This window comes from Salmo salar, chromosome ssa02 (genome assembly GCF_905237065.1).
Source record: "Salmo salar chromosome ssa02, Ssal_v3.1, whole genome shotgun sequence".
Lineage (NCBI taxonomy): Eukaryota > Metazoa > Chordata > Actinopteri > Salmoniformes > Salmonidae > Salmo > Salmo salar.
The window spans coordinates 30991049-31016011 of record NC_059443.1 but is presented as its reverse complement, the minus strand read 5'-3'; the positions used below and the strand labels follow the sequence as shown (position 1 = coordinate 31016011).

General features: G+C 44.2%; 1 protein-coding gene across 3 annotated transcripts in view; it reads left to right on the top strand.

Moving 5' to 3' along the window:
- LOC106579813 (dynein axonemal heavy chain 5) overlaps positions 1-23890 on the top strand; it is a 69074-nt gene extending 45184 nt beyond the window's left edge. For all 3 annotated transcript variants that reach the window (XM_014160017.2, XM_014160031.2, XM_014160013.2), the window contains 33 exons: positions 1792-1926; positions 2169-2291; positions 2455-2668; positions 2959-3182; positions 3643-3841; positions 4498-4670; positions 5048-5178; positions 5564-5717; positions 5857-6124; positions 6257-6488; positions 6804-6918; positions 7995-8171; positions 8565-8768; positions 10617-10796; positions 10952-11089; positions 11177-11312; positions 11555-11871; positions 12073-12228; positions 13248-13430; positions 15842-16085; positions 18059-18173; positions 18452-18642; positions 18770-18891; positions 19193-19342; positions 19540-19785; positions 20212-20431; positions 20727-20932; positions 21068-21271; positions 21506-21721; positions 22084-22296; positions 22391-22543; positions 22706-22937; positions 23187-23890. In XM_014160017.2, the coding sequence (XP_014015492.2) occupies positions 1792-1926; positions 2169-2291; positions 2455-2668; positions 2959-3182; positions 3643-3841; positions 4498-4670; positions 5048-5178; positions 5564-5717; positions 5857-6124; positions 6257-6488; positions 6804-6918; positions 7995-8171; positions 8565-8768; positions 10617-10796; positions 10952-11089; positions 11177-11312; positions 11555-11871; positions 12073-12228; positions 13248-13430; positions 15842-16085; positions 18059-18173; positions 18452-18642; positions 18770-18891; positions 19193-19342; positions 19540-19785; positions 20212-20431; positions 20727-20932; positions 21068-21271; positions 21506-21721; positions 22084-22296; positions 22391-22543; positions 22706-22937; positions 23187-23338 (6123 nt within the window). In that variant the 3' untranslated portion in view covers positions 23339-23890. The remainder of the gene's footprint in view (positions 1-1791; positions 1927-2168; positions 2292-2454; positions 2669-2958; positions 3183-3642; positions 3842-4497; positions 4671-5047; positions 5179-5563; positions 5718-5856; positions 6125-6256; positions 6489-6803; positions 6919-7994; positions 8172-8564; positions 8769-10616; positions 10797-10951; positions 11090-11176; positions 11313-11554; positions 11872-12072; positions 12229-13247; positions 13431-15841; positions 16086-18058; positions 18174-18451; positions 18643-18769; positions 18892-19192; positions 19343-19539; positions 19786-20211; positions 20432-20726; positions 20933-21067; positions 21272-21505; positions 21722-22083; positions 22297-22390; positions 22544-22705; positions 22938-23186) is intronic.
- The last annotated feature ends 1073 nt before the right edge of the window (positions 23891-24963 follow it).

Below are 24963 nucleotides of genomic sequence, written 5' to 3'. Positions count from 1 at the left end.
AACATCAGTGCCCGACCTCACTAATGCTCTTGTAGCTGAAATCCCTGCAGCAATGTTCCAACATCTAGTGGAAAGCCTTCCCAGAAGAGTGGAGGCTGTTATAGCAGCAAAGGGGGACCAACTCCATATTAATGCCCATGATTTTGGAAGGAGATGCTCAATGAGCAGGTGTCCACATACTTTTGGTCATGTAGTGTATGTACAGTGCATTCTGAAAGTATTCAGAACCATTACCTTTTTCACATTTTGTTACGTTACAGCCTTATTCTAAAATTGATAAAATGGATTGTTTTCCTCATCAATCTACACACAATACCACATAATGAGAAAGTGAAAAAAGGTTTTTACAAATGTATTAAAACAATAAAACAGAAATACCTTTATTTACATAAGTATTCAGACCCTTTGCTATGAGACTCGAAATTGAGCTCAGGTGCATCTTGTTTCCATTGATCATCCTTGAGATTTTTCTACAACTGATTGGAGTCCAGCTGTGGTAAATTTAATTGATTGGACATGATTTGGAAAGGCACACATCTGTCTATATAAGGTCCTGCAAAAACCAAGCCATGAGGTCGAAGGAATTGTCTGTAGAGCTCAGAGACAGGATTGCGTCAAGGTACAAAAAATGTCTGCAGCATTGAAGGTCCCCAAGAACACAGTGGCCTCCATCATTCTTAAATAGAAAAAGTTTGGAACTGCCAAGACTCTTCCTAGAGCTGGCCACCCGGTCAAACTGAGCAATCAGGGGAGAAGGCCCTTGGTCAGGGAGGTGATCAAGAACCCGATGGTCACTGACAGAGCTCCAGAGTTCCTCTGTGGAGATGGGATAATCTTCCAGAAAGACAACCATCTCTGCAGCACTCCACCAATCAGGCCTTTATGGTAGAGTGGCCAGACGGAAGCCACTCCTCAGTAAAAGGCACATGACAGCCTGCTTGGAGTTTGCCAAAAGGCACCTAAAGACTCTCAGACCATGAGAAACAAGATTTGCTGAAACCAAGATTGAACTGTGGCACCATCCCTACGGTGAAGCATGGTGGTTACAGCATCATGCTGTGGGGATGTTTTTCACGGGCAGGGACTGGGAGACTAGTCAGGATCGAGGGAAAGATGAACGGAGCAAAGTACAGAGAGATCCTGTTCCAGAACGCTCAGGACCTCAGACCTAAGCACACAGCCAAGACAATGCAGGCATGGCTTCGTGACAAGTCTCTGAATGTCCTTGAGTGGCCCAGCCAGAGCTCAGATTTGAACCCGATAGATCATCTTTGGAGAGACCTGAAAATAGCTATGCAGCGACACTCCCCATCCAACCTGACAGAACTTAAGAGGATCTGCAGACAAGAATGGGAGAAACTCCCAAAATACAGGTGTGCTAAGCTTGTAGCGTCATACCCAAGAAGACTCAAGGCTGTAATCGCTGCCAAAGGTGCTTCAACACATTCCTTAGTAAAGGGTCTGAATACTTAAGTAAATTTGATATTTCAGTTTTCATTTTTAATACATTTTAAAAAAAAATCTAAACTCTTTTTGCTTTGTTATTATGGGGTATTGTGTCCATTTTATATTAAAGCTGTAACGTAACAAGATGTGGAACAAGTCAAGGGGTCTGAATACTTTCCGAAAGCACTGTATATTCTTATTATAATAAACTGATCCTATATTAGCAATCCTGTTCTGAGTGGACAAGTATTGTTAATTTGGCTTGTACATGGAGGATAAATTACCCCCTAGCCATGTGATCTTGGTCAGATCCTCAAGAGTAATTTCTTCTTCATTTTGTCACAGGCTGTGTTGTTGATCGGAGAGCAAGGCACAGCCAAGACCGTCATCATCAAGGGATACATGTCAAAGTACGACCCCGAAACTCACATGGCCAAGAGTCTCAACTTCTCCTCCGCCACAACTCCACTCATGTTCCAGGTATTACACCTCCAAAACAACACCACACACTTCCTGCTCTTTACTCTAACTTTTCAAGTTTTAGATGGGTAGGACTTTCTAAGATCAGTTGTGAATTAAAAACGTTTTCCAGTCACTTTTCAGTAAGTTTATCTGACTACTTCAGGTCTATGCGCCATTTAGTAACAATACTTCAAATGTGTGTTTTGTTCTCTTATTCACTGTAAAGATGAAACGCCCAATCTGTCTTTCCTTCTCTCCAGCGGACTGTGGAGAGCTATGTGGACAAGCGGATGGGCACCACCTACGGCCCTCCTGCAGGGAAGAAGATGTCCATCTTTGTGGACGACATTAACATGCCAGTCATCAACGAATGGGGAGATCAGGTCGGACTCAAACTCAGCACTCATTAAATCACCATAACAAAAGCCCAAAAATTACAGTTTTCCCATTTGTTTTCCTGGGAAACCTTACCATATGAAATTGCAATCCGAGAGTGTACAGATTATTCAGCCTTTTTACCTAATAATTTGACTCACCCCGCTTTAGGTTACCAATGAGATAGTCCGCCAGCTGATGGAACAGAACGGGTTCTTCAATCTGGAGAAGCCGGGGGAGTTCACCAATATAGTGGACATCCAGTTCCTGTCAGCGATGATCCACCCAGGGGGAGGCCGCAACGACATCCCCCAGAGACTGAAGAGGCAGTTCTCCATCTTCAACTGCACCCTGCCCTCCAATGCATCCATCGACAAGATATTTGGTGGGTTTGGCTCCTTTAAAAACTCTAGAATTGCATCTGTGTGGAGAGTATTTAAAAAAGAAAATGTATGAATACCCTGTCATTTGAGTTACCTGTACTACTTCTCATCTATTTACAATGGGCTTGTTTGAATTTTGACTATATTAGGTATCTATATTTACATATATAATTACACCATTATATATCTCTCAACAAAAACACTATTTTCTTTCACTTATTTACCTCAATGCTTCGTCCACCTTCACGTCGTCAACCCCTTTTCCCCTCACCTCATTCCTTTCCCTGACCAGGAGTCATCGGGACAGGACACTACTGTGTCCGACGAGGCTTCACAGAAGAGGTGCGTGGAACTGTGGCCAAGCTGGTGCCGCTGACCCGTCGGCTGTGGCAAATGACCAAGGTCAAGATGCTGCCCACTCCGGCCAAGTTCCACTACATCTTCAACCTCAGAGACTTGTCCAGAGTCTGGCAGGGCATGCTCAACCCAACCGCTGAGGTGGTCAGCTCTCTTACTGTGAGTCCATAAAAATGTCTAAATAGAATTTCCGGTAACACTTTATTTGGATAGTCCATCTGTAGATGTGCTAGTAATATTTCAACTAACCCTAACCTTTACCCTTAACCTAATTCTAAACCTAACCCTTACTGTAACCTTAGCGAGCAGCTGCTTATCAACATATAGTTTGTTGATAATATGACATGCTCTACAGATGGACTGTCCGGACTATCCAGATAAAGTGTGACTGAATTTCCTCTTGAAAGACATTAACATAATCAATCAGTCAATCCAATACAACTAGAGGAATAAATATCAAAAGGTTTCTCAAAGGTCTGAATGAACTGAGAAAAATAGCTATGACGTCTGTCCTAAGTTACAGTAAGGTTCTACACATTTAATCAGCAGTCATTCTGTGAATGTAGACTTAACATTTCTATGAGATTAATTTGTTTTATTTTGACCCTGTATGCTGTAGGTGCTGCTTCAGCTGTGGAAGCATGAGTGTAAGCGTGTGATCGCGGACCGGTTCACCATGCCAGAAGATGTAGCCTGGTTCGACAGGGCCCTGGCCAAGCTAGTAGAGGAGGAGCTAGGAGAGGAAGAGAGGGCTGTGGTCGACTTCGGAGTAGACGGCTACTTTGTTGACTTCCTAAGAGATGCTCCTGAAGCTACAGGTATAGCCAGAGCACCAGGTCCTGTATAGCCTCTTCACATACATACACTGTATCTATACCATGATCTTGCATGAGATAAGTCATTTACAGTTTCTGAACCCATATTGTATATATTAAATATGTGCTGTATTTTTCTACCTTGTATTAAGGATTCAAACAGTACATTCTAAGATGATGTGTTTATCTTTATTATTATGTTGTATACATTGCAGTTTAAAGCCGAATTGCAGGTTATGTGAATAAATACAATAATTATAATGATATTAAATGAATATATGAATATATATATATATTCATTTAATATCATTATAGTGATTGTATTTAATATCATTATAGTGATTGTATTTAATATCATTATAGTGATTGTATTTATATATATATATATATTATATATAATATATATAAGTTATAGGTGTTTACCAGATTATTAATTTAAATGATCCAACTCTCTGCTAATGTAGCTAGTTTGCTTGATTTGGCAATATTGAAGAATTTTGAATGTAAATAAAACGTTATATATATATATAATAAACGTTTTATTTACATTCAAATTTCTATCAATATTGCCAAATCAAGCAAACTAGCTACATTAGCAGAGAGTTGGATCATTTAAATGAATAATCTGATATTGAATATGACCAAAAATGTCCCACCAGGTGAGGAGCCAGAGGATATAGACTTTGAGATGCCCAAGGTGTACGAGCCCATCGAGTCGCTTGAGAGCCTGATGGACAGGCTCAACATGTTCCTTGGCCAGTACAACGAGAGCATCAGAGGAGCTGGCATGGACATGGTGTTCTTCAGAGATGCTATGATACACCTTGTCAAGGTAGAGGGAAACTGTCATTATGCTCGCCCATAGTTATAGGTGTTTATGAACAATTATTGGCAGCTTTGTCATGCATTATAGTGCATTGTGTACAGATCATAAGGTATTATAAACATGCTTATATCACATTACAAAGAGGGTCTTCATAAAAAGGATTATTAAACATTCACATTGGAAGCTTTTGAAGGGCTTAGCTATCTTAAAGTCAGTCACAAATGAGTGTACACATCAAATCACTTGATATAAGAACGGAAAAGGTCTGTCTGTCTGTCTGTCTGTCTGTCTGTCTGTCTGTCTGTCTGTCTGTCTGTCTGTCTGTCTGTCTGTCTGTCTGTCTGTCTGTCTGTCTGTCTGTCTGTCTGTCTGTCTGTATGTAGATCTCCAGGATCATCCGCACCCCCAGAGGAAATTCCCTTCTGGTAGGAGTGGGGGGATCAGGCAAACAGAGCCTGACTAAACTGGCTTCCTTCATCGCCGGATACAAGAACTTTCAGATCACACTAACACGGTACAGACATACCCTCCAACGTCTATAGTAGCATACTACTACATACTTCATACTAAGTAGTATGCTAGGAATGGTATTGGAACAGACACACGGTCTCATACAGTCCCTTTACAACTGTAACAGGTGTTTATCATGATTTGAATGTGGTCATGCAGTTCTGTTGTCCTCCTGTAGATGGTAGCTTTGCTTGCATTTCTGCAAGTGCACAGTGAATCTCTGCCAATTTGTCTTTCCTCGATTCCTCACGCCCCTATCCTCGCCTCCTTCTCGAAACGCATTGGAGGAATGGAGGAAATACTCATTGAGAAAGAGCTGAGAAAGATAGAAAAATATGTATTTTCACACCTTTGCTATCACCTGAAACATCCCTGTGTTCTGTCCTCAGTTCGTACAACACTGCTAACCTGATGGAGGATCTGAAGGGTCTGTACAGGACAGCAGGCCAGCAGGGAAAGGGCATCAGCTTCATCTTCACTGATAACGAGATCAAGGACGAGTCTTTCCTGGAGTACATGAATAATGTGTTATCATCTGGGGAGGTCTGCACATTGATCACATGAACACACGTAAAACATTAGAGAATTTTCAAGAAGTTGAGTCAATCTGTGTTTGAGCAAAAAATATTGCACTCAATTATAACTTAGATAACTGTTGTTATATATTGTGCTGGTTTCTCAGGTGTCGAACTTGTTCGCTCGAGACGAAATTGACGAGATCATCAGTGACCTCATACCAGTCATGAAAAGAGAGTTTCCTCGGCGACCACCATCCAATGAGAACCTCCATGACTACTTTATGAGCAGGGTCAGACAGAACCTACACGTGGTTCTCTGCTTCTCTCCTGTTGGGGAAAAGTTCCGGAACAGAGCCCTGAAGTTCCCTGCCCTCATCTCTGGCTGCACCATGGACTGGTTCAGCCGCTGGCCCAAAGATGCTCTGATCGCAGGTGTGTGTGTGTATGTGTGTGTCCGTTGGTGTCCATTTGCGGGTATGCATGTGTTTTCGTCTCTGTGTATGCACAGTACACTGCACACTTTAATAGTGATTTGCTTCCATCTCCAATCTGTTTACTCTCCAGTGTCAGAGCACTTCCTGTCCACCTATGACATTGACTGTTCGACCGAGGTGAAGGGGGAGGTGGTGCAGTGTATGGGCTCCTTCCAGGACGGCGTGGCAGAGAAGTGTGTAGATTACTTCCAGCGGTACCGCCGCGCCACGCATGTCACTCCCAAGTCCTACCTCTCCTTCATCCAGGGATACAAGACCATCTATAAGGAGAAGCACTCCGAGGTGCAGACACTGGCACACAGGTAATTACAGTACATCCTTACTCTCTTAATGCTCTTCGTTCCTATGTGGAACATACGGCTTCACAGTACACCATGGTCTAAAGAAATTGTAGATGTTTATCACAGCATTTATCACAGCATGCTGTGTGTCTATCACATGATTTAATATAATACTAGTATTATATAGTATTCTATATACAAATATATGGTGTATACTGTACTATATCGCTCTCTTAGTATTCTGCCTTTCAGTCAACCTTTTACTCATTAGACTGAACTTACCTGGTATACTTGTATAATACAATGATTTCTGATCCAATTCTGTTTCCCCATCAGGATGAACACAGGTCTTCAGAAGCTGAGGGAGGCCTCCGTGTCTGTAGCATTACTCAGCAAAGAGCTGGAGGTCAAAGAGAAGGAGCTGCAGATCGCCCACGAGAAGGCAGACATGGTGTGTGTGTGTTTGGTGTATGTGTAACCGATGTGAAATGGCTAGTTAGTTAGCGGTGGTGCGCGCTAATAGCGTTTCAATCGGTGACGTCACTCGCTCTGAGACTTGAAGTAGGGTTTCCCCTTGCGTTGCAAGGGCCGCGGCTTTTGTGGCGCGATGGGTAACGATGCTTCGTGGGGTGTCAGTTGTTGATGTGTGCAAGGGTCCCTGGTTCGAGCCCAGGTTGGGGCGAAGAGAGGGACGGAACCTACACTGTTACATATGCTACTCCTCTATCTCTTGTTTCCCAGCAACAGACTTACCAAATACCAATACCAATATGTACACTTTGAGGTGTATATATACTGAACAAAAATATAAACGCAACATTCAAAGATGTTACAGTTCATATAAGGAAATCAGTCAATTTGGTTCCCCACCCACTGGGGAGCCAGGCCCAGCCAATCAGAATGCGTTTTTCCCCACAAAGGGGCTTTATTACAGATAGAAATACTCCCCCCCTTCCACCATCTCAGACATCCCGCAGGTGAAGAATCTGCATGTGGAGGTCCTGGGCTGGAGTGGTTAAGATTGTGAGGCCGGTTGGACGTACTGCCAAATTCTCTAAAAGGCAGCTTATGTAGAGAAATTAACATTCAATTCTCCGGCAACAGCTCTGTTGGACATTCCTGCAGTCAGCATGCCAATTGCACGCTCCCTCAAAACTTGAGACATCGGTGGCATTGTGTTGTATGACAAAACTGCACATTTTAAAGTGGCCTTTTATTGTCCCCAGCACAAGGTGCACCTGTTTGATCATTCGGTTTAATCAGCTTCTTGGTATGCCACACCTGTCAGGTGGATGGATTAACTTGGCAAAGGAGAAATGTTTACTAACATAGATGTAAACAAATTTGGCCTCAACATTTTTGAGAAATACGTTTGTTGTGCGTATGGATAAAAAAATATATATATTTATTTCAGCTCATAAAACATTGGACCAACAATCTTCATATTGCATATTAACTATTGCTTTATACAAACCAAAAGATGTACCTCACTTCCTGTCTCTCTTGTGATGGTTTGTTGTGTCTCAGGTGTTGAAGGTGGTGACAGTGAAGGCCCAGGCAGCAGAGAAGGTCAAGGTGGAGGTCCAGAAGGTCAAGGATAAGGCTCAGGCCATAGTGGACAGCATCTCTGCTGACAAGGCCTTCGCTGAGGAGAAGCTGGAGGCTGCCAAGCCAGCCCTGGAGGAGGCTGAGGGTGCACTACAGGTCGGTTGGGGGGGGGCGGGGTCTTGTCCCTCAACATCAGGGGTGGGCAACATACGAGCCCATTCATAGTGGCCCAGGGGAGGTTGGAGTAAAAACATGTTTTATGATTAACTTGGGTTAAAAAACACTCCAGGCCACTCTTGAATGTCAAACAATATAGAAAGTATGTACAAAATATAATGGACCTGTATGTTTTCAATAACTGCCCTTTTTCTATGCCGCAAATTGACCTCCGCTGAATTTTGAAATCCCGACGTGGCCCTCGAGCTGAAATGATTGCCCACCACTTTCCTCCTCTACATGGTAGTTCTCTCTCTGTACATCAGGTGAGAATATTTAATGAACTCCCTCAGTTACTTATGTAGTTGTATTCCTTCCTCATGTATTCATCAGACCATCAAGCCGTCGGACATTGCCACGGTGCGGACTCTGGGTCGGCCTCCCCATCTCATCATGAGGATCATGGACTGTGTTCTGCTGCTGTTCCAGAGGAGGGTGAACACGGTGAAGATCGACCCGGAGAAGAACTGCACCATGCCCTCCTGGCAAGAGTCCCTCAAACTCATGACTGCTGGGAACTTCCTGGGCAGTCTGCAGGTAGGAAACAGATGGCCAATATCTAAGTAATATTACTTAGATAAGCAAATAAAGTATTACAGTGTGCAGGTACAACATCTACATCCTTTAACCAGACTACACTGTGCATTTCTACAGTAGCATACTACACTATAGACACTACACTACAGGTACAGTTGAAGTCGGAAGTTTACATACACCTTAGCCAAATACATTTTTCACAATTCTTGACATTTAATCCAAGTAAAAATTTCCTGTCTTAGGTCAATTAGGATCACCACTGTATTTTAAGAGTGTGAAATGTCAGAATAATAGTAGAGAATGATGTATTTAAGATTTTATTTCTTTCATCACATTCCCAGTGGGTCAGACGTTTACATACATTCAATAAGTATTTGGTAGCATTGCCTTTAAATTGTTTAACTTGGGTCAAACGTTTCGGGTAGCCTTCCACAAGCTTCCCACAATAAGTTGGGTGAATTTTGGCCATTCCTCCTGACAGAGCTGGTGTAACTGAGTCAGGTTTGTAGGCCTCCTTGCTCGCACACGCTTTTTCAGTTCTCTCCACAAATGTCCTATAGGCTTGAGGTGGGGGCTTTGTGATGGCCACTCCAGTACCTTGACTTTGTTGTCCTTAAGCCATTTTGCCACAACTTTGGAAGTATGCTTGGGGTCATTGTCCGTTTGGAAGACCCGTTTGTGACCAAGCTTTAACTTCCTGACTGATGTCTTGAGATGTTGCTTCAATATATCCACAGAATTTTTCTACCTCATGATGCCATCTATTTTGTGAAGTGCACCAGTCCCTCCTGCAGCAAAGCACCTCCACAACATGATGCTGCCACCCCTGGGCTTCACGGTTGGGATGGTGTTCTTCGGCTTGCAAGCCTCCCCCTTTTTCCTCCAAAAATAACGATGGTCATTATGGCCAAACAGTTCTATTTTTGTTTCATCAGACCAGAGGACATTTCTCTAAAAAGTACAATCTTTGTCCCCATGTGCAGTTGCAAACCGTAGTCTGGCTTTTCTATGGCGGTTTTGAAGCAGTGGCTTCTTCCTTGCTGAGCGGCCTTTCAGCTTATGTCGATATAGGACTTGTTTTACTGTGGATATAGATACTTTTGTACCTGTTTCCTCCAGCATCTTCACAAGGTCCTTTGCTGTTGTTCTGGGATTGATTTGCACTTTTCGCACCAAAGTTCGTTCATCTCTAGGAGACAGAATGCGTCTCCTTCCTGAGCGGTATGACGGCTGCGTGGTCCCATGGTGTTTATACTTGAGTACTATTGTTTGTACAGATGAACGTGTTACCTTCAGGCGTTTGGAAATTACTCCCAAGGATGAGCCAGGCTTGTGGAGGTCTACAATGTTTTTCTGAGGTCTTGGCTGATTTCTTTTGATTTTTCCATGATGTCAAGCAAAGAGGCACTGAGTTTTAAGGTAGACCTTGAAATACATCCACAGGTACACCTCCAATTGACTCAAATGATGTCAATTAGTCTATCAGAAGCTTCTAAAACCATGACATAATTTTCTGGAATTTTCCAAGCTGTTTAAAGGCACAGTCAACTTAGTGTATGTAAACCTCTGACGCACTGGAATTGTGATACAGTGAAATAATCTGTCTGTAAACAATTGTTGGAAAAATTACTTGTGTCATGCACAAAGTAGATGTCCTAACCGACTTGCCAAAACTATAGTTTGTTAACAAGAAATTTGTGGGGTGGTTGAAAAACGAGTTTTAATGACTCCAACCTAAGTGTATGTAAACTTCCGACCAACTGTACATATGACCAGAAAATCAACTTCAGTGGTGATGCAATGGCAGCTTGCTTTGAGATCTCCGGCTCTGTTGTCTCTCTCTAACAGCAATTCCCCAAAGACAGTATCAATGAGGAGATGGTGGAGCTACTGCTGCCCTACTTCGACATGCCAGACTACACCCTGGAGACGGCCAAGCGTGTGTGTGGAAACGTGGCTGGTCTGGCCTCCTGGACCAAAGCCATGGCCTCCTTCTTCTCCATCAACAAGGAGGTGCTCCCATTAAAGGTGGGCCTAACCACAGTGGTGTTGTGTAACACCACCCGCCTCTCTGATAACCTTTGACATGTGTACCACAAACTTGCTAATTGATTTCTTGTTTCCAGTACATTTTGTTGTCCCCGAGTGTCCAGTTAATATTTTATACTGTACTTTCCTCTTAGGCTAACCTGGCAGTGCAGCAGAACCGGCTGGCCATAGCCAACATAGACCTGCAGGCGGCCCAGGCAGAGCTGGATGACAAGCAGGCAGAGCTGGATGTGGTCCAAGCCGAGTATGAGAAGGCCATGATGGAGAAACAGGTACTGAACACCTCTCTTCTTATTGCCTTACATTAAAAAAAATGAATATTCCATTAAAAACATATATATTCCCTCTCTCTCTCTCAGACTCTGTTGGAGGATGCTGAACGCTGCAGACACAAGATGCAGACGGCCTCTAGCCTCATCAGTGGTCTGGCTGGAGAGAAGGAGCGCTGGACAGAGCAGAGCAAAGAGTTTGCCGCCCAGACCAAGCGCCTTGTAGGTGGGTTCATTCAACCCTTTTTTCTCCACCTGTTTTACAGTAATAACAGGACTAACTTTCCCAAAGCTTCGTATTACCTTTTGTCCATTGTCTACAATTCTCTACATCTTATTTTTGGGGGGAGATGCTCCGTTTGCTTCTTTACCATATTTTTCAATGTGTATTAGTATTTTATCTGTAGTTATGCTATACAGTAGAATGGAGGCATGAACCAACCTATGTGTGCTTACTTCCTGATTCAGGTGATGTCTTATTGGCCACGGCCTTTCTGTCCTACTCCGGCCCCTTCAACCAGGAGTTCCGGAACCTTCTCCTGACCGACTGGCAGAGGGAGATGAAGACCAGACACATCCCGTTCGGGAACAACCTCAACCTGACCGAGATGCTGATCGACGCACCCACGGTCAGCGAGTGGAACCTTCAGGGCCTGCCCAACGATGACCTATCCATCCAGAACGGGATCATCATCACCAAGGCCTCACGCTTCCCTCTCCTCATAGACCCTCAGACCCAGGGCAAGATCTGGATAAAAAATAAAGAATCCATGAATGAGCTGCAGGTTGGGCTGCATTCATTTTCACACTATTCCCTCCCATAACTATGCCCTCCCATTATCCAGCCAATAGATTTTGTATGTTTCCAAACAGAGGTTACACTAACCTTAGGCCTAACTAACCTTTGGATCTGTCAGATCTTCCTTCTTGGTAAAGAAACTCTGTGTAATACTGTGTCAGCAATGAGACATTTCTGTGCTTCCCAGATCACCTCCCTGAACCACAAGTACTTCAGGAACCACCTGGAGGACAGCCTGTCTCTGGGGCGCCCCCTACTGATCGAGGATGTAGGGGAGGAGCTGGACCCGGCACTGGACAACGTACTGGAGAAAAACTTCATCAAGACGGGCTCCACTTATAAAGTATGTACTATTATCCTAACCACATTGTCAATCATCACATTATCAAATTAAACACATTATCGTTATAGGGTTATCTGGGGTTATTCTCTCTAATATAATACATCGAGAGCAAAATGTGTCAAAATGTTGTTATGTTGTTATTGTTCGGTTCAATGTTCTCTACCTATATAGTACTCTAAATACCTCAATTCATGTTGTTAAGTTCAAAAGAATACAATATAAAAATTGCTGACACAATTCAAACTAATGTGGGTTCAGAACTTTAAAGCCAATTATCTCAGAATCATCTTTTTACAGATAGAACCTTCTAGTCCCAAGCCCTCGACATTCATGTGGCTTATGTAGCTGCATTTACCCTTATAACAGTCACTGCTGGCAAACAATTGCTTGGTACTTTTTTCTGGTTGCAAATGACGTCAGGAAAATATGTCATTATCCCGTTCAGCAGGATTGAACGTTTTGGAACGTTCAGATAGAAATAGGCTACGAAGATCAAACATGCCTCTCTGACATGTAGAATAAGGAATCACATCAGCTCTATTCATGGAATTTCTATCTGCAACGTTCAAGAACGTTTGACAACTGAACATGGCCTTGGTCTGCTTAATCTGGGCAACGGCTTTTGTCACAGTGGAGTGGTTTGGGAATGAATTCTGATGTAACCAGTGGAACCACATTGGCTTTCTCCCTTTGACTGTTTTTCTCCCTTCATGACTGTTTTTCTCCCTTCATGACTGTCTTTCTCCCTCCATGACTGTCTTTCTCCCTCCATGACTGTCTTTCTCCCTCCATGACTGTCTTTCTCCCTCCATGACTGTCTTTCTCCCTTCATGACTGTCTTTCTCCCTTCATGACTGTCTTTCTCCCTTCATGACTGTCTTTCACCCTCCATGACTGTCTTTCTCCCTCCATGACTGTCTTTCTCCCTCCATGACTGTCTTTCTCCCTCCATGACTGTCTTTCTCCCTCCATGACTCTCTTTCTCTCTTCATGACTGTCTTTCTCTCTTCCTGTACCAGGTGAAAGTGGGAGACAAGGAGGTGGATGTGATGAGGGGGTTCCGTCTTTATGTGACCACTAAGCTCCCCAACCCAGCGTACACCCCAGAGATCAGCGCCCGCACCTCCATCATAGACTTCACTGTCACCATGAGGGGTCTGGAGGACCAGCTGCTGGGACGGGTCATCCTCACTGAGAAACAAGTCAGGAACCACGTCCAATCATATGCTTATGAAATTATGGATAAAAACATTTGAATGTATCAACAAAAGGTCATTTTGTTGTAGTTGTTTAATAGTGAGCCTTTATTAGAATTGTACATAATGACTGTGACCACCCATTTTGAAATGCACTGAATCAAATGAACACAGAGCGCATAAACCCAGCCAGGTCTGTATGCAGAGAAATGTTAGTATGACCTGAAAAATGACCCCCAAAATCAGTGTCTGTCTGAATGGTGTGCCTGTTTATTTCTTGCTGTTGGTCTGAAATCAAATCAAATGTTATTAGTCACATGCGCCGAATACAACAGGTGTTTCACCTTACAGTGAAATGCTTACTTACGAGCCCCTAACCAACAATGCAGTTTCAAAAAAATATGGATAAGAATAAGAGATAAAAGTAACAAGTAATTAAAGAGCAGCCGTAAAATGACAATAGCGAGACTATATACAGGGGGGTACCGGTACAGAGTCAATGTGCGGGGGCACCGGTTAGTTGAGGTAGTATGTACATGTAGGTAGAGTTATTAAAGTTATTAAACACAGGAAGTGGCGCAGGTCCTAATCCAGGCACTTGTCATCTCCCGTCTGGATTACTGCAACTCGCTGTTGGCTGGGCTCCCTGCCTGTGCCATTAAACCCCTACAACTCATCCAGAACGCCGCAGCCCGTCTGGTGTTCAACCTTCCCAAGTTCTCTCACATCACCCCGCTCCTGCGCTCTCTCCACTGGCTTCCAGTTGAAGCTCGCATCCGCTACAAGACCATGGTGGATTGCCTACGGAGCTGTGAAGGGAACGGCACCTCCATACCTTCAGGCTCTGATCAGGCCCTACACCCAAACAAGGGCACTGCGTTCATCCACCTCTGGCCTGCTGGCCCCCCTACCTCTGAGGAAGCACAGTTCCCGCTCAGCCCAGTCAAAACTGTTCGCTGCTCTGGCACCCCAATGGTGGAACAAGCTCCCTCACGACGCCAGGACAGCGGAGTCAATCACCACCTTCCGGAGACACCTGAAACCCCACCTCTTTAAGGAATACCTAGGATAGGATAAAGTAATCCTTCTAACCCCCCCCCTTAAAAGATTTAGATGCACTATTGTAAAGTGGTTGTTCCACTGGATATCATAAGGTGAATGCACCAATTTGTAAGTCGCTCTGGATAAGAGCGTCTGCTAAATGACTTAAATGTAAATGTAATGTAATGTAAAGTGACTAAGCATAGATGACAACAGAGAGTAGCAGTGGTGTAAAGAGGGGGAGGGCAATGCAAATAGTCTGGGTAGTCATTTGATTAGATGTTCAGGAGTCTTATGGCTTGGGGGTAGAAGCTGTTTAGAAGCCTCTTGGAACTAGACTTGGCGCTTCGGTACTGCTTGCTGTGCGGTAGCAGAGAGAACTGTCTATGACTAGGGTGGCTGGAGTCTTTGACAATTTTTAGGGCCTTCCTCTGACACCGCCTGGTATAGAGGTCCTGGATGGCAGGAAGCTTGGTGATGTACTGGGCCGTTCGGACTACCCTCTGTAGTGCCTTGCGGTCGGAGGCCGAGTAGTTTCCATACCAGGCAGTGATGCAACCAGTCAAGATGCTCTCAATGGTGCAGCTGTATAATCTTTTGAGGATCTGAGGACCCATGCCAAATCTTTTCAGTCTCCTGAGGGGGAATAGGTTTTGTCGTGCCCTCTTCACGACTCTTGGTGTGCTTGGACCATGTTAGTTTGTTGGTGATGTGGACACCAAGGAACTTGACGCTCTCAACCTGCTCCACTGCAGCCCCGTCAATGAGAATGGGGGCGAGCTCGGTCCTCTCTTTCCTGTAGTCCACAATCATCTCCTTTGTCTTGATCACGTTGAGAGAGAGGTTGTTGTTCAGGCACCACACGGCCAGGTCTCTGACCTCCTCCCTATAGGATGTCTCGTCGTTGTCGGTGATCAGGCCTACCACTGTTGTGTCATCTGCAAATTTAATGATGGTGTTGGAGTCGTGCCTGGCCGTGCAGTCATGAGTGAACAGGGAGTACAGCAGGGGACTGAGCACGCACCCTTGAGGATCAGCGTGGCGGATGTGTTTTTACCTACCCTTACCACCTGGGGGCGGCCTGTCAGGAAGTCCAGGATCCAGTTGCAGAGAGAGGTGTTTAGTCCCAGGGTCCTTAGCTTATTGTTGAGCTGAGGGCAGTATGGTGTTGAACGCTGAGCTGTAGTCAATGAATAGCATTCTCACATAGGTGTTCCTTTTGTCCAGGTGGGAACTCTCCTGTTCTGAGCTGTGTCTGACTGGTGTTTCTGCCTATTGGAGAAGGAGTGTATGGACCTGCTGGAGGATGTGACGGCCAACAAGAACATTAGTGTATGTGTCTGAACAGTGCTCTTATCTATCCCTGTTATATCTAGGAGTTGGAGAAGGAGCGCACAGACCTGCTGGAAGATGTAACGGCCAACAAGAGGAAGATGAAAGAGCTGGAGGACAACCTGCTGTATCGTCTGACCTCTACCCAGGGTTCCCTGGTGGACGACGAGAGCCTCATCATCGTCCTGGGCAACACCAAGCGCACCGCCGAGGACGTCACACAGAAACTACAGATCTCAGCCGAGACCGAGATCCAGATCAACACCGCTAGAGAGGAGTACAGACCTGGTGAGTTGGTTGTACTGTGGTTAGGGTAGTTATTCTCAGTACAGACCTGGTGAGTTGGTTGTACTGTGGTTAGGGTAGAGTTATTCTCAGTATAGACCTGGTGAGTTGGTTGTACTGTGGTTAGGGTAGTTATTCTCAGTTCAGACCTGGTGAGTTGGTTGTACTGTGGTTAGGGTAGAGTTATTCTCAGTATAGACCTGGTGAGTTGGTTGTACTGTGGTTAGGGTAGTTATTCTCAGTTCAGACCTGGTGAGTTGGTTGTACTGTGGTTAGGGTAGAGTTATTCTCAGTTCAGACCTGGTGAGTTGGTTGTACTGTGGTTAGGGTAGAGTTATTCTCAGTACAGACCTGGTGCGTTGGTTGTACTGTGGTTAGGGTAGAGTTATTCTCAGTTCAGACCTGGTGAGTTGGTTGTACTGTGGTTAGGGTAGAGTTATTCTCAGTACAGACCTGGTGCGTTGGTTGTACTGTGGTTAGGGTAGAGTTATTCTCAGTTCAGACCTGGTGAGTTGGTTGTACTGTGGTTAGGGTAGAGTTATTCTCAGTTCAGACCTGGTGAGTTGGTTGTACTGTGGTTAGGGTAGTTATTCTCAGTTCAGACCTGGTGAGTTGGTTGTACTGTGGTTAGGGTAGTTATTCTCAGTACAGACCTGGTGAGTTGGTTGTACTGTGGTTAGGGTAGTTATTCTCAGTTCAGACCTGGTGAGTTGGTTGTACTGTGGTTAGGGTAGAGTTATTCTCAGTTCAGACCTGGTGAGTTGGTTGTACTGTGGTTAGGGTAGAGTTATTCTCAGTACAGACCTGGTGCGTTGGTTGTACTGTGGTTAGGGTAGAGTTATTCTCAGTTCAGACCTGGTGAGTTGGTTGTACTGTGGTTAGGGTAGTTATACTCAGTTCAGACCTGGTGAGTTGGTTGTACTGTGGTTAGGGTAGTTATTCTCAGTATAGACCTGGTGAGTTGGTTGTACTGTGGTTAGGGTAGATATTCTCAGTTCAGACCTGGTGAGTTGGTTGTACTGTGGTTAGGGTAGAGTTATTCTCAGTTCAGACCTGGTGAGTTGGTTGTACTGTGGTTAGGGTAGAGTTATTCTCAGTTCAGACCTGGTGAGTTGGTTGTACTGTGGTTAGGGTAGAGTTATTCTCAGTTCAGACCTGGTGAGTTGGTTGTACTGTGGTTAGGGTAGTTATTCTCAGTTCAGACCTGGTGAGTTGGTTGTACTGTGGTTAGGGTAGTTATTCTCAGTATAGACCTGGTGAGTTGGTTGTACTGTGGTTAGGGTAGTTATTCTCAGTACAGACCTGGTGAGTTGGTTGTACTGTGGTTAGGGTAGTTATTCTCAGTACAGACCTGGTGAGTTGGTTGTACTGTGGTTAGGGTAGTTATTCTCAGTACAGACCTGGTGAGTTGGTTGTACTGTGGTTAGGGTAGAGTTATTCTCAGTTCAGACCTGGTGAGTTGGTTGTACTGTGGTTAGGGTAGAGTTATTCTCAGTACAGACCTGGTGAGTTGGTTGTACTGTGGTTAGGGTAGAGTTATTCTCAGTTCAGACCTGGTGAGTTGGTTGTACTGTGGTTAGGGTAGAGTTATTCTCAGTTCAGACCTGGTGAGTTGGTTGTACTGTGGTTAGGGTAGTTATACTCAGTACAGACCTGGTGAGTTGGTTGTACTGTGGTTAGGGTAGATATTCTCAGTACAGACCTGGTGCGTTGGGTGGGGTGTACTGTACCGGTTTGTTTTAGGGTAAAGGTCAAAACATTTTGGGCTCTTTATTGATTGGCTGACCAACCAATCACAGTGCTCTGGTGGATAGCAACAGGCACTAACCACCTTGTGTTGACTGGTCTTCAGGAGCAATCTGTTCCTCACACTTTTCCCATGGCAAGTTTGTTTGAGCAGAGCTGGATGTATGATAATATAGAATGAGCATTGTCTGTCGCTCGCTGTCAGCCTGTGTGTTATTGTGCTGTTACAGTGGCCACCAGAGGCAGCATCCTGTACTTTCTCATCACTGAGATGTCCATGGTTAACGTCATGTACCAAACGTCACTACGACAGTTCTTGGGAATCTTTGACCTTTCTCTGGCCAGGTACACTTTTTCTCATACTGAATAACATATATTTGTATTTATGTATTTCATTCAAATTGTTGGTCCTCAGATGTGGTTCAGTCATTTTATGTGACCATTGAATTGAATGAATACGTAATCAATGATTTGTGAATTGACACTGGGGGATTTGTGGTTTTGCATAGTCTTTTGTGTAGTTGTAGGAGTCGCCTGATTCTTGAAGTATAATATCTGAAACCATAGCAACAGTTATATTTTAATATTAACATAATAACCACCACAATATGTCTTCTGAACAGATCAACCAAAAGTCCAATTACCAGCAAGCGAATAGCGAACATCATTGAGCACATGACCTTTGAGGTGCACAAGTACGCAGCCAGGGGTCTGTATGAGGAGCACAAATTCCTGTTTACCCTCCTGCTGACGCTGAAGATCGACATGCAGAGTAACCGCGTGAAACACGCGGAGTTCCTCACCCTCATTAAAGGTGTGAAACAAACTCCGTCCTCCAATTAATTCCACCAATCTGTAGTCCACAGTTACTGAAATGTTGAATAGCAAAATGTTGTTCATTGCTCACAGACCATTGAACATCCTTTGTCTGTCCTATGCAGGAGGTGCCTCTCTGGATCTGAAGGCTTGCCCCCATAAGCCTGCCAAGTGGATCTTAGACATGACTTGGCTCAATCTGGTGGAGCTCAGTAAACTGTGGCAGTTCTCTGATATCCTTGATCAGGTGTGTTTCCCATGCGGTGCTTCCTTACACTGCTACTTAATGTTGTCACACTCTCTAATACCCTCCCTCTATAAGTCTGTTTCATGGCCCCCTCAATAAGTCTATTTCATGGCCCTCTCAATAAATCTGTTTCATGGCCCCCTCAATAAATCTGTTTCATGGCCCCCTCACCCCTGTAACCCCCCCTATTCATTGTAGTGCTCCTCTATGATTACAGTGCTCCTTTTACTCCTCTGAGCTCTGTCACATATGGCATTGAACTAGTCATTGTACTGAGCTGTGTGTGTGTCTGTGTGTCCAGATCTGTCGTAATGAGAAGCAGTGGAAGGCATGGTTTGATAAGGAGGCCCCTGAGGAGGAGGTGATCCCTAATGCCTATGACCAGACCCTGGACTGTTTCCACCGCCTGCTGCTCATACGCTCCTGGTGCCCAGACAGGACCATCGCACAGGTACACCGGTAACTCTCATTGAATGATTAAGTAATTAATCAATCAATCAATCCGAGACATAATACTTTATGAAATGTCTACGCTTTTTGGTATTTTCTTCAAAGTTTTGGACTGAGTTTGAGTGTATTTCTATTGCATATTGCTTGAATCTAGTAGCAGGTGACTTTTTAACTCATGCTTTACCTGTTATCCTCCAGGCCCGTAAGTACATCATGGACTCGATGGGAGAGAAGTATGCAGAGGGAGTGATCCTGGACCTGGAGAAAACGTGGGAGGAGTCAGACCCCCGGACCCCACTCATCTGCTTCCTGTCCATGGGCTCAGACCCAACCGACTCTATCATCGTCCTGGGGAAGAGGCTGAAGATAGAGACGCGCTATGTCTCAATGGGCCAGGGACAGGAAGTCCACGCACGCAAGCTGCTCCAGCAGACCATGGCCAACGTGAGTCCTGAACACAACATTACAGTACACACAGACTGGACTCCTAACAGTCAAGTTATAATTATCCCTTGTCCCCAGGCTATTGCGCTTAGTGAAGAAGTCTGATGAGCGAAACTAACTTATTAGGTATCAGCATTCTGCCAAGAATTGTGGTCCATGCCATCTCATTTGTAATCAAATTGGGAATTCAAATAGCGATAGGGATGGAATATGAATTGAAATTGAACCATGGCGTTAATGAAAATGGATGTGATTGATTTAGCCTGTATTAGACTGTATTAAAAATGAAATGGACTAACACCACATGCATCGCCCTCACATTATTAATGTAATTACATAATGACATTAGTAATGAATTACTCTCCCAATATGGACAATTAACTATGTATTTTTTTATTTTCAATTTTCTTCAAAATGCACACACAGGGTGGCTGGGCCTTGCTCCAGAACTGCCACCTGGGCCTGGACTTCATGGATGAGCTGATGGATACTGTGACAGAGACAGACGCCGTCCATGAGACCTTCCGCCTGTGGATTACTACAGAGGTCCAAAAACACTTCCCCATCACACTGCTGCAGATGTCCATCAAGTTCACTAATGAGCCTCCACAGGGACTGAAGGCAGGGCTGAAGAGGACTTATGGAGGTGGGTCACACCACAGTTCACACATACATATCCATGCATGTGTACGCACCTACACAAACAAACACACACATACACCCCCGTTTCTTCCGGTTAACCCTAAACAACAACCCTAGCCTTAACCCTTAATCTAGCTTCATGTCCAAATCCTGGTTCAACCCTAGCCTCAACCACAACCTTAATCCTAATCCTAGCATCATGTCCACATCCCAGTTCAACCCTAACCCTAGATTCACGTCCATTTCCCGGTTCAACCTTAGCCTTAATCCTAACCCTAGCTTCTTGTTTGTTGCCCCAGGCATTAACCAGGACCTGCTGGATGTCAGTAACATGGTCCAGTGGAGGCCCATGCTGTATGGGGTGGTGTTCCTCCACTCTACAGTCCAGGAGAGGCGTAAATTCGGCCCCCTGGGCTGGAACATCCCCTACGAGTTCAACCAGGCTGACTTCAATGCCACCGTGCAGTTTGTTCAGAACCACCTGGACGACATGGACATCAAGAAGGTAGGTGCAGAGACAAGAAGCTCCTGATGTAACTAAGTAAAGCTCTATCTTTACTTCTACTGTTAGTACTGCTACCTGTCTTCCTATGTAAGATGTGTCTGTTGCTGTGTTGATGGTAGTCTGACGTCTCCCCAGGGTGTATCCTGGAACACAGTGCGCTACATGATCGGGGAGATCCAGTATGGCGGTAGGGTGACAGACGACTATGACAAGCGTCTGCTCAACACCTTCGCCAAGGTCTGGTTCAGTGAAAACATGTTTGGACCTGACTTCTATTTCTACAAAGGCTACAGCATTCCCAAGTGTACCAACGTGGACCAATATCTGACATACATTCAGGTCAGTCCATTTTTCACACTCAGTCTCTCCTGCAGTTTACAGTGCTGTGTAACATTTGATTGAATTAATGTAGTCAGACTGCATGAAGATGTGTGCTGTATACATTATGTTTGACATTGAGGCATTTGATAACACTTCCTATGAGATATCCACAATGCATTACACGTTTTACTGTAGTTTGGTAATGCACAGACATGCGGACTGTAATCCTAATTTATGTGTTTTCCTCTGCAGGGCCTACCGGCTTACGACACTCCAGAGGTGTTTGGCCTGCACCCCAATGCTGACATAACGTACCAGAGCAAGCTGGCCAAAGACGTCCTGGACACCATCCTGTCCATCCAGCCTAAGGACAGCTCCAGTGGCGGAGGGGAGACCAGGGAGGCCATTGTGGCCAGGCTGGCTGACGACATGCTGGAGAAACTACCTCCAGACTACGTACCATTTGAAGTGAGTAGCACTGGTCTGGAGTTAGCTAACCCTACTGGAAATTATCACCCACGATTAATACAGTGCTGGCCATTAAAAATATTATTTCCCATAATACCTTGCTGCAGCAAGGTAGATCGTTAAACTCTCACAGGGTGACGCCAAGTCATCTAACAATAACCCATGCAATAAAATGTGTACCCACTATGTACCCATAGTGCAGTGAGATCCACTTTGAAGTGAATGTTTTTACTGCAATACAGGTTTACTTTTTAATGTTCAGAACTGTGTTATGCATTTGCAATCCAATATGTTAAGAATCAAATCAAATAAACATTTATTTAAAGCGTAATTTCACAAGAACATGTTTTCAATATATCCAGGTGAGAGAGAGGCTACAGAAGATGGGTCTGCTTCAGCCCATGAACATCTTCCTGCGTCAGGAGATAGACCGCATGCAGAGGGTCATCGTGCTAGTCAGGAACACGCTGACCGACCTCAAACTGGCCATCGACGGCACCATCATCATGAGTGAGAACCTACGGGACGCGCTGGACTGCATGTATGACGCACGCATCCCCTCGCGTTGGAAGAAGGTATGTTTATTACTGGCTCTGGGTACACATTTATTCCGTTTTCTACGCATCTATTCCGTGTTCTATTTTCTACTTCTGTATTCCTGTGTTCTAGGCGTCATGGGCCTCCAGCACTTTAGGGTTCTGGTTTACTGAGTTGCTGGATAGGAACCGTCAGTTCCAGGCGTGGATCTTTGAAGGACGGCCCAACTGTTTCTGGATGACAGGGTTCTTTAACCCACAGGGCTTCCTGACCGCCATGAGACAGGTACAGATGGCACATTCTAATGCAATCACAATGGAACATACTTACTGACTTGGCTACGCCACTGAGGTTATATTTAGAGGTTGCACACAGTACACAGTCATAGTTGATCATGAAGCTACAAAGACAAAGCCAGTCTATGAAACTCTGTTTTTGTGCGTGTAGGAGATCACTCGTGCAAACAAGGGCTGGGCCCTAGACCGTATGGTGCTATGCAACGAGGTGACCAAGTGGATGAAGGATGACATCACTCAGCCGCCCTCTGAGGGGGTGTATGTGTACGGCCTCTATCTGGAGGGGGCCGGCTGGGACAGGAGGAACTGCAAACTCATCGACTCTAAACCCAAAGTGTTGTTTGAGATGATGCCTGTAGTCAGGATGTATGCTGAAAACAATGGTGAGTGCGTAGTCAGTATTTACTGTAACTTCCTGGAGACTCATTGAACAGTATCTCATTCAGCTGCTTGTTGTTTTCATCTATACATTATATGTCAGTAGAAATTATATAACTTTTAGGTCAATAACCATGTGGTCTTCAATGGTTACGGTATGTCAGACACTGAATGGACAACATGCAGTGAAAAAGAAACTCATGTTATCATCATCTATAGGTAATGGATGTTTATCGTTGCTGTGGTCATTTCAGGTGTCAAGGATGCCCGGTTATACTCCTGTCCCATATATAAGAAGCCTGTAAGGATGGACCTGAATTACATTGCTGCTGTGGAACTAAGGACTGCTCCACCGCCTGAGTACTGGATACTACGTGGTGTAGCACTGCTGTGTGAAGTCAAATAACCCACTTCTATATTGTATTATAAGCCTAAATCTTGAAGAGTTGTGTTTCAGTGGTTAAAGGGGCAATCTTTCAAACAACAACAAAGTTGACACCCCACCACTGTTTTGTTAAACAGCTGAGGGATGTGGCTGGAGAAATGTAACCACTCTCAAATTGAAGTCTAAAAATGGATGTACCCTTTAAGGATTAAATGAGGGAAGTGTCTTCATTTAGATTATAGTGGTAGGCTTCCGTAATAAAGTTTCACCTATCACTGGGTTGCAGGAATAATAGAAAAATAAAGTTGCACACACTATCTATACCCCCAATTATTTAATATCGGAACTATTTTGGGTGTGTGTTTACTTATTTATTTTACTTGAAGGAATCATTTTAAATGTCCTTATTTTGTACTCACCATAATATGGTTGTTACTACACTAATATACATTTCTGTATCTTTGTTCAGTCTCAAGCTCCGTCTGAAAAACTGTACTGTACCTGTTAAGAAAATGTTCATATTTCAGACATTATAGATTTAGAATTCTGACAGAAAATAAATGATAAATGTAACATATGAACATAAAAACAAAACAAAAGTGGTATAAAAAAGATTAATCAAAATGATAAAGGCAAGAGAGCACCAGCACATTATCATAAAAATCACACCAACATGTAGATTCTTCCACTGTCTTATCTAACTAAATATGTTACTTCATTAAAAAAGTGGACTACTGAATACGATATCCAAAGTATACAGTTGAAGTCGGAAGTTTACATACACTTAGCCAAAGCCATTTAAACTCAGTTTTTCACAATTCCTGACATTTAATCCTCATAAAAATTCCCTGTCTTAGGTCAGTTAGGATCACCACTTTATTTTAAGAATGTGAAATGTCAGAATAATAGTAGAGAGAATGATTTATTTCAGATGTTATTTCTTTCATCACATTCCCAGTGGGTCCGAAGTTTACATACACCCAATTAGTATTTGGTAGCATTGCCTTTAAATTGTTTAACTTGGGTCAAACGTTTTGGGTAGCCTTCCACAAGCTTCCCACAATAAGTTGGGCGAACTTTGGCCCATTCCTCCTGACAGAGCTGTTGTAACTGAGTCAGGTTTGTAGGCCTCCTTGCTCGCACACGCCTTTTCAGTTCTGCCCACAACTTTTCTATGGGATTGAGGTCAGGGCTTTGTGATGGCCACTCCAATACCTTGACTTTGTTGTCCTTAAGCCATTTTGCCACAACTTTGGAAGTATGCTTGTGGTCATTGTCCATTTGGAAGACCCATTTGCGACCAAGCTTTAACTTCCTGACTGATGTCTTGAGATGTTGCTTCAATATATCCACATCATTTTCCTACCTCATGATGTCATCTATTTTGTGAAGTGCACCAGTCCCTCCTGCAGCAAAGCACCCCCACAACATGATGCTGCCACCCCCAGGTTTCACGGTTCGGATGGTGTTCTTCGGCTTGCAAGCATCCCCCTTTTTCCTCCAAACATAACGATGGTCATTATGGCCAAACAGTTCTATTTTTGTTTCATCAGACCAGAGGACATTTCTCCAAAAAGTATGATCTTTGTCCCCATGTGCCGTTGCAAACCGTAGTCTGGCTTTTTAATGGCGGTTTTGGAGCAGTG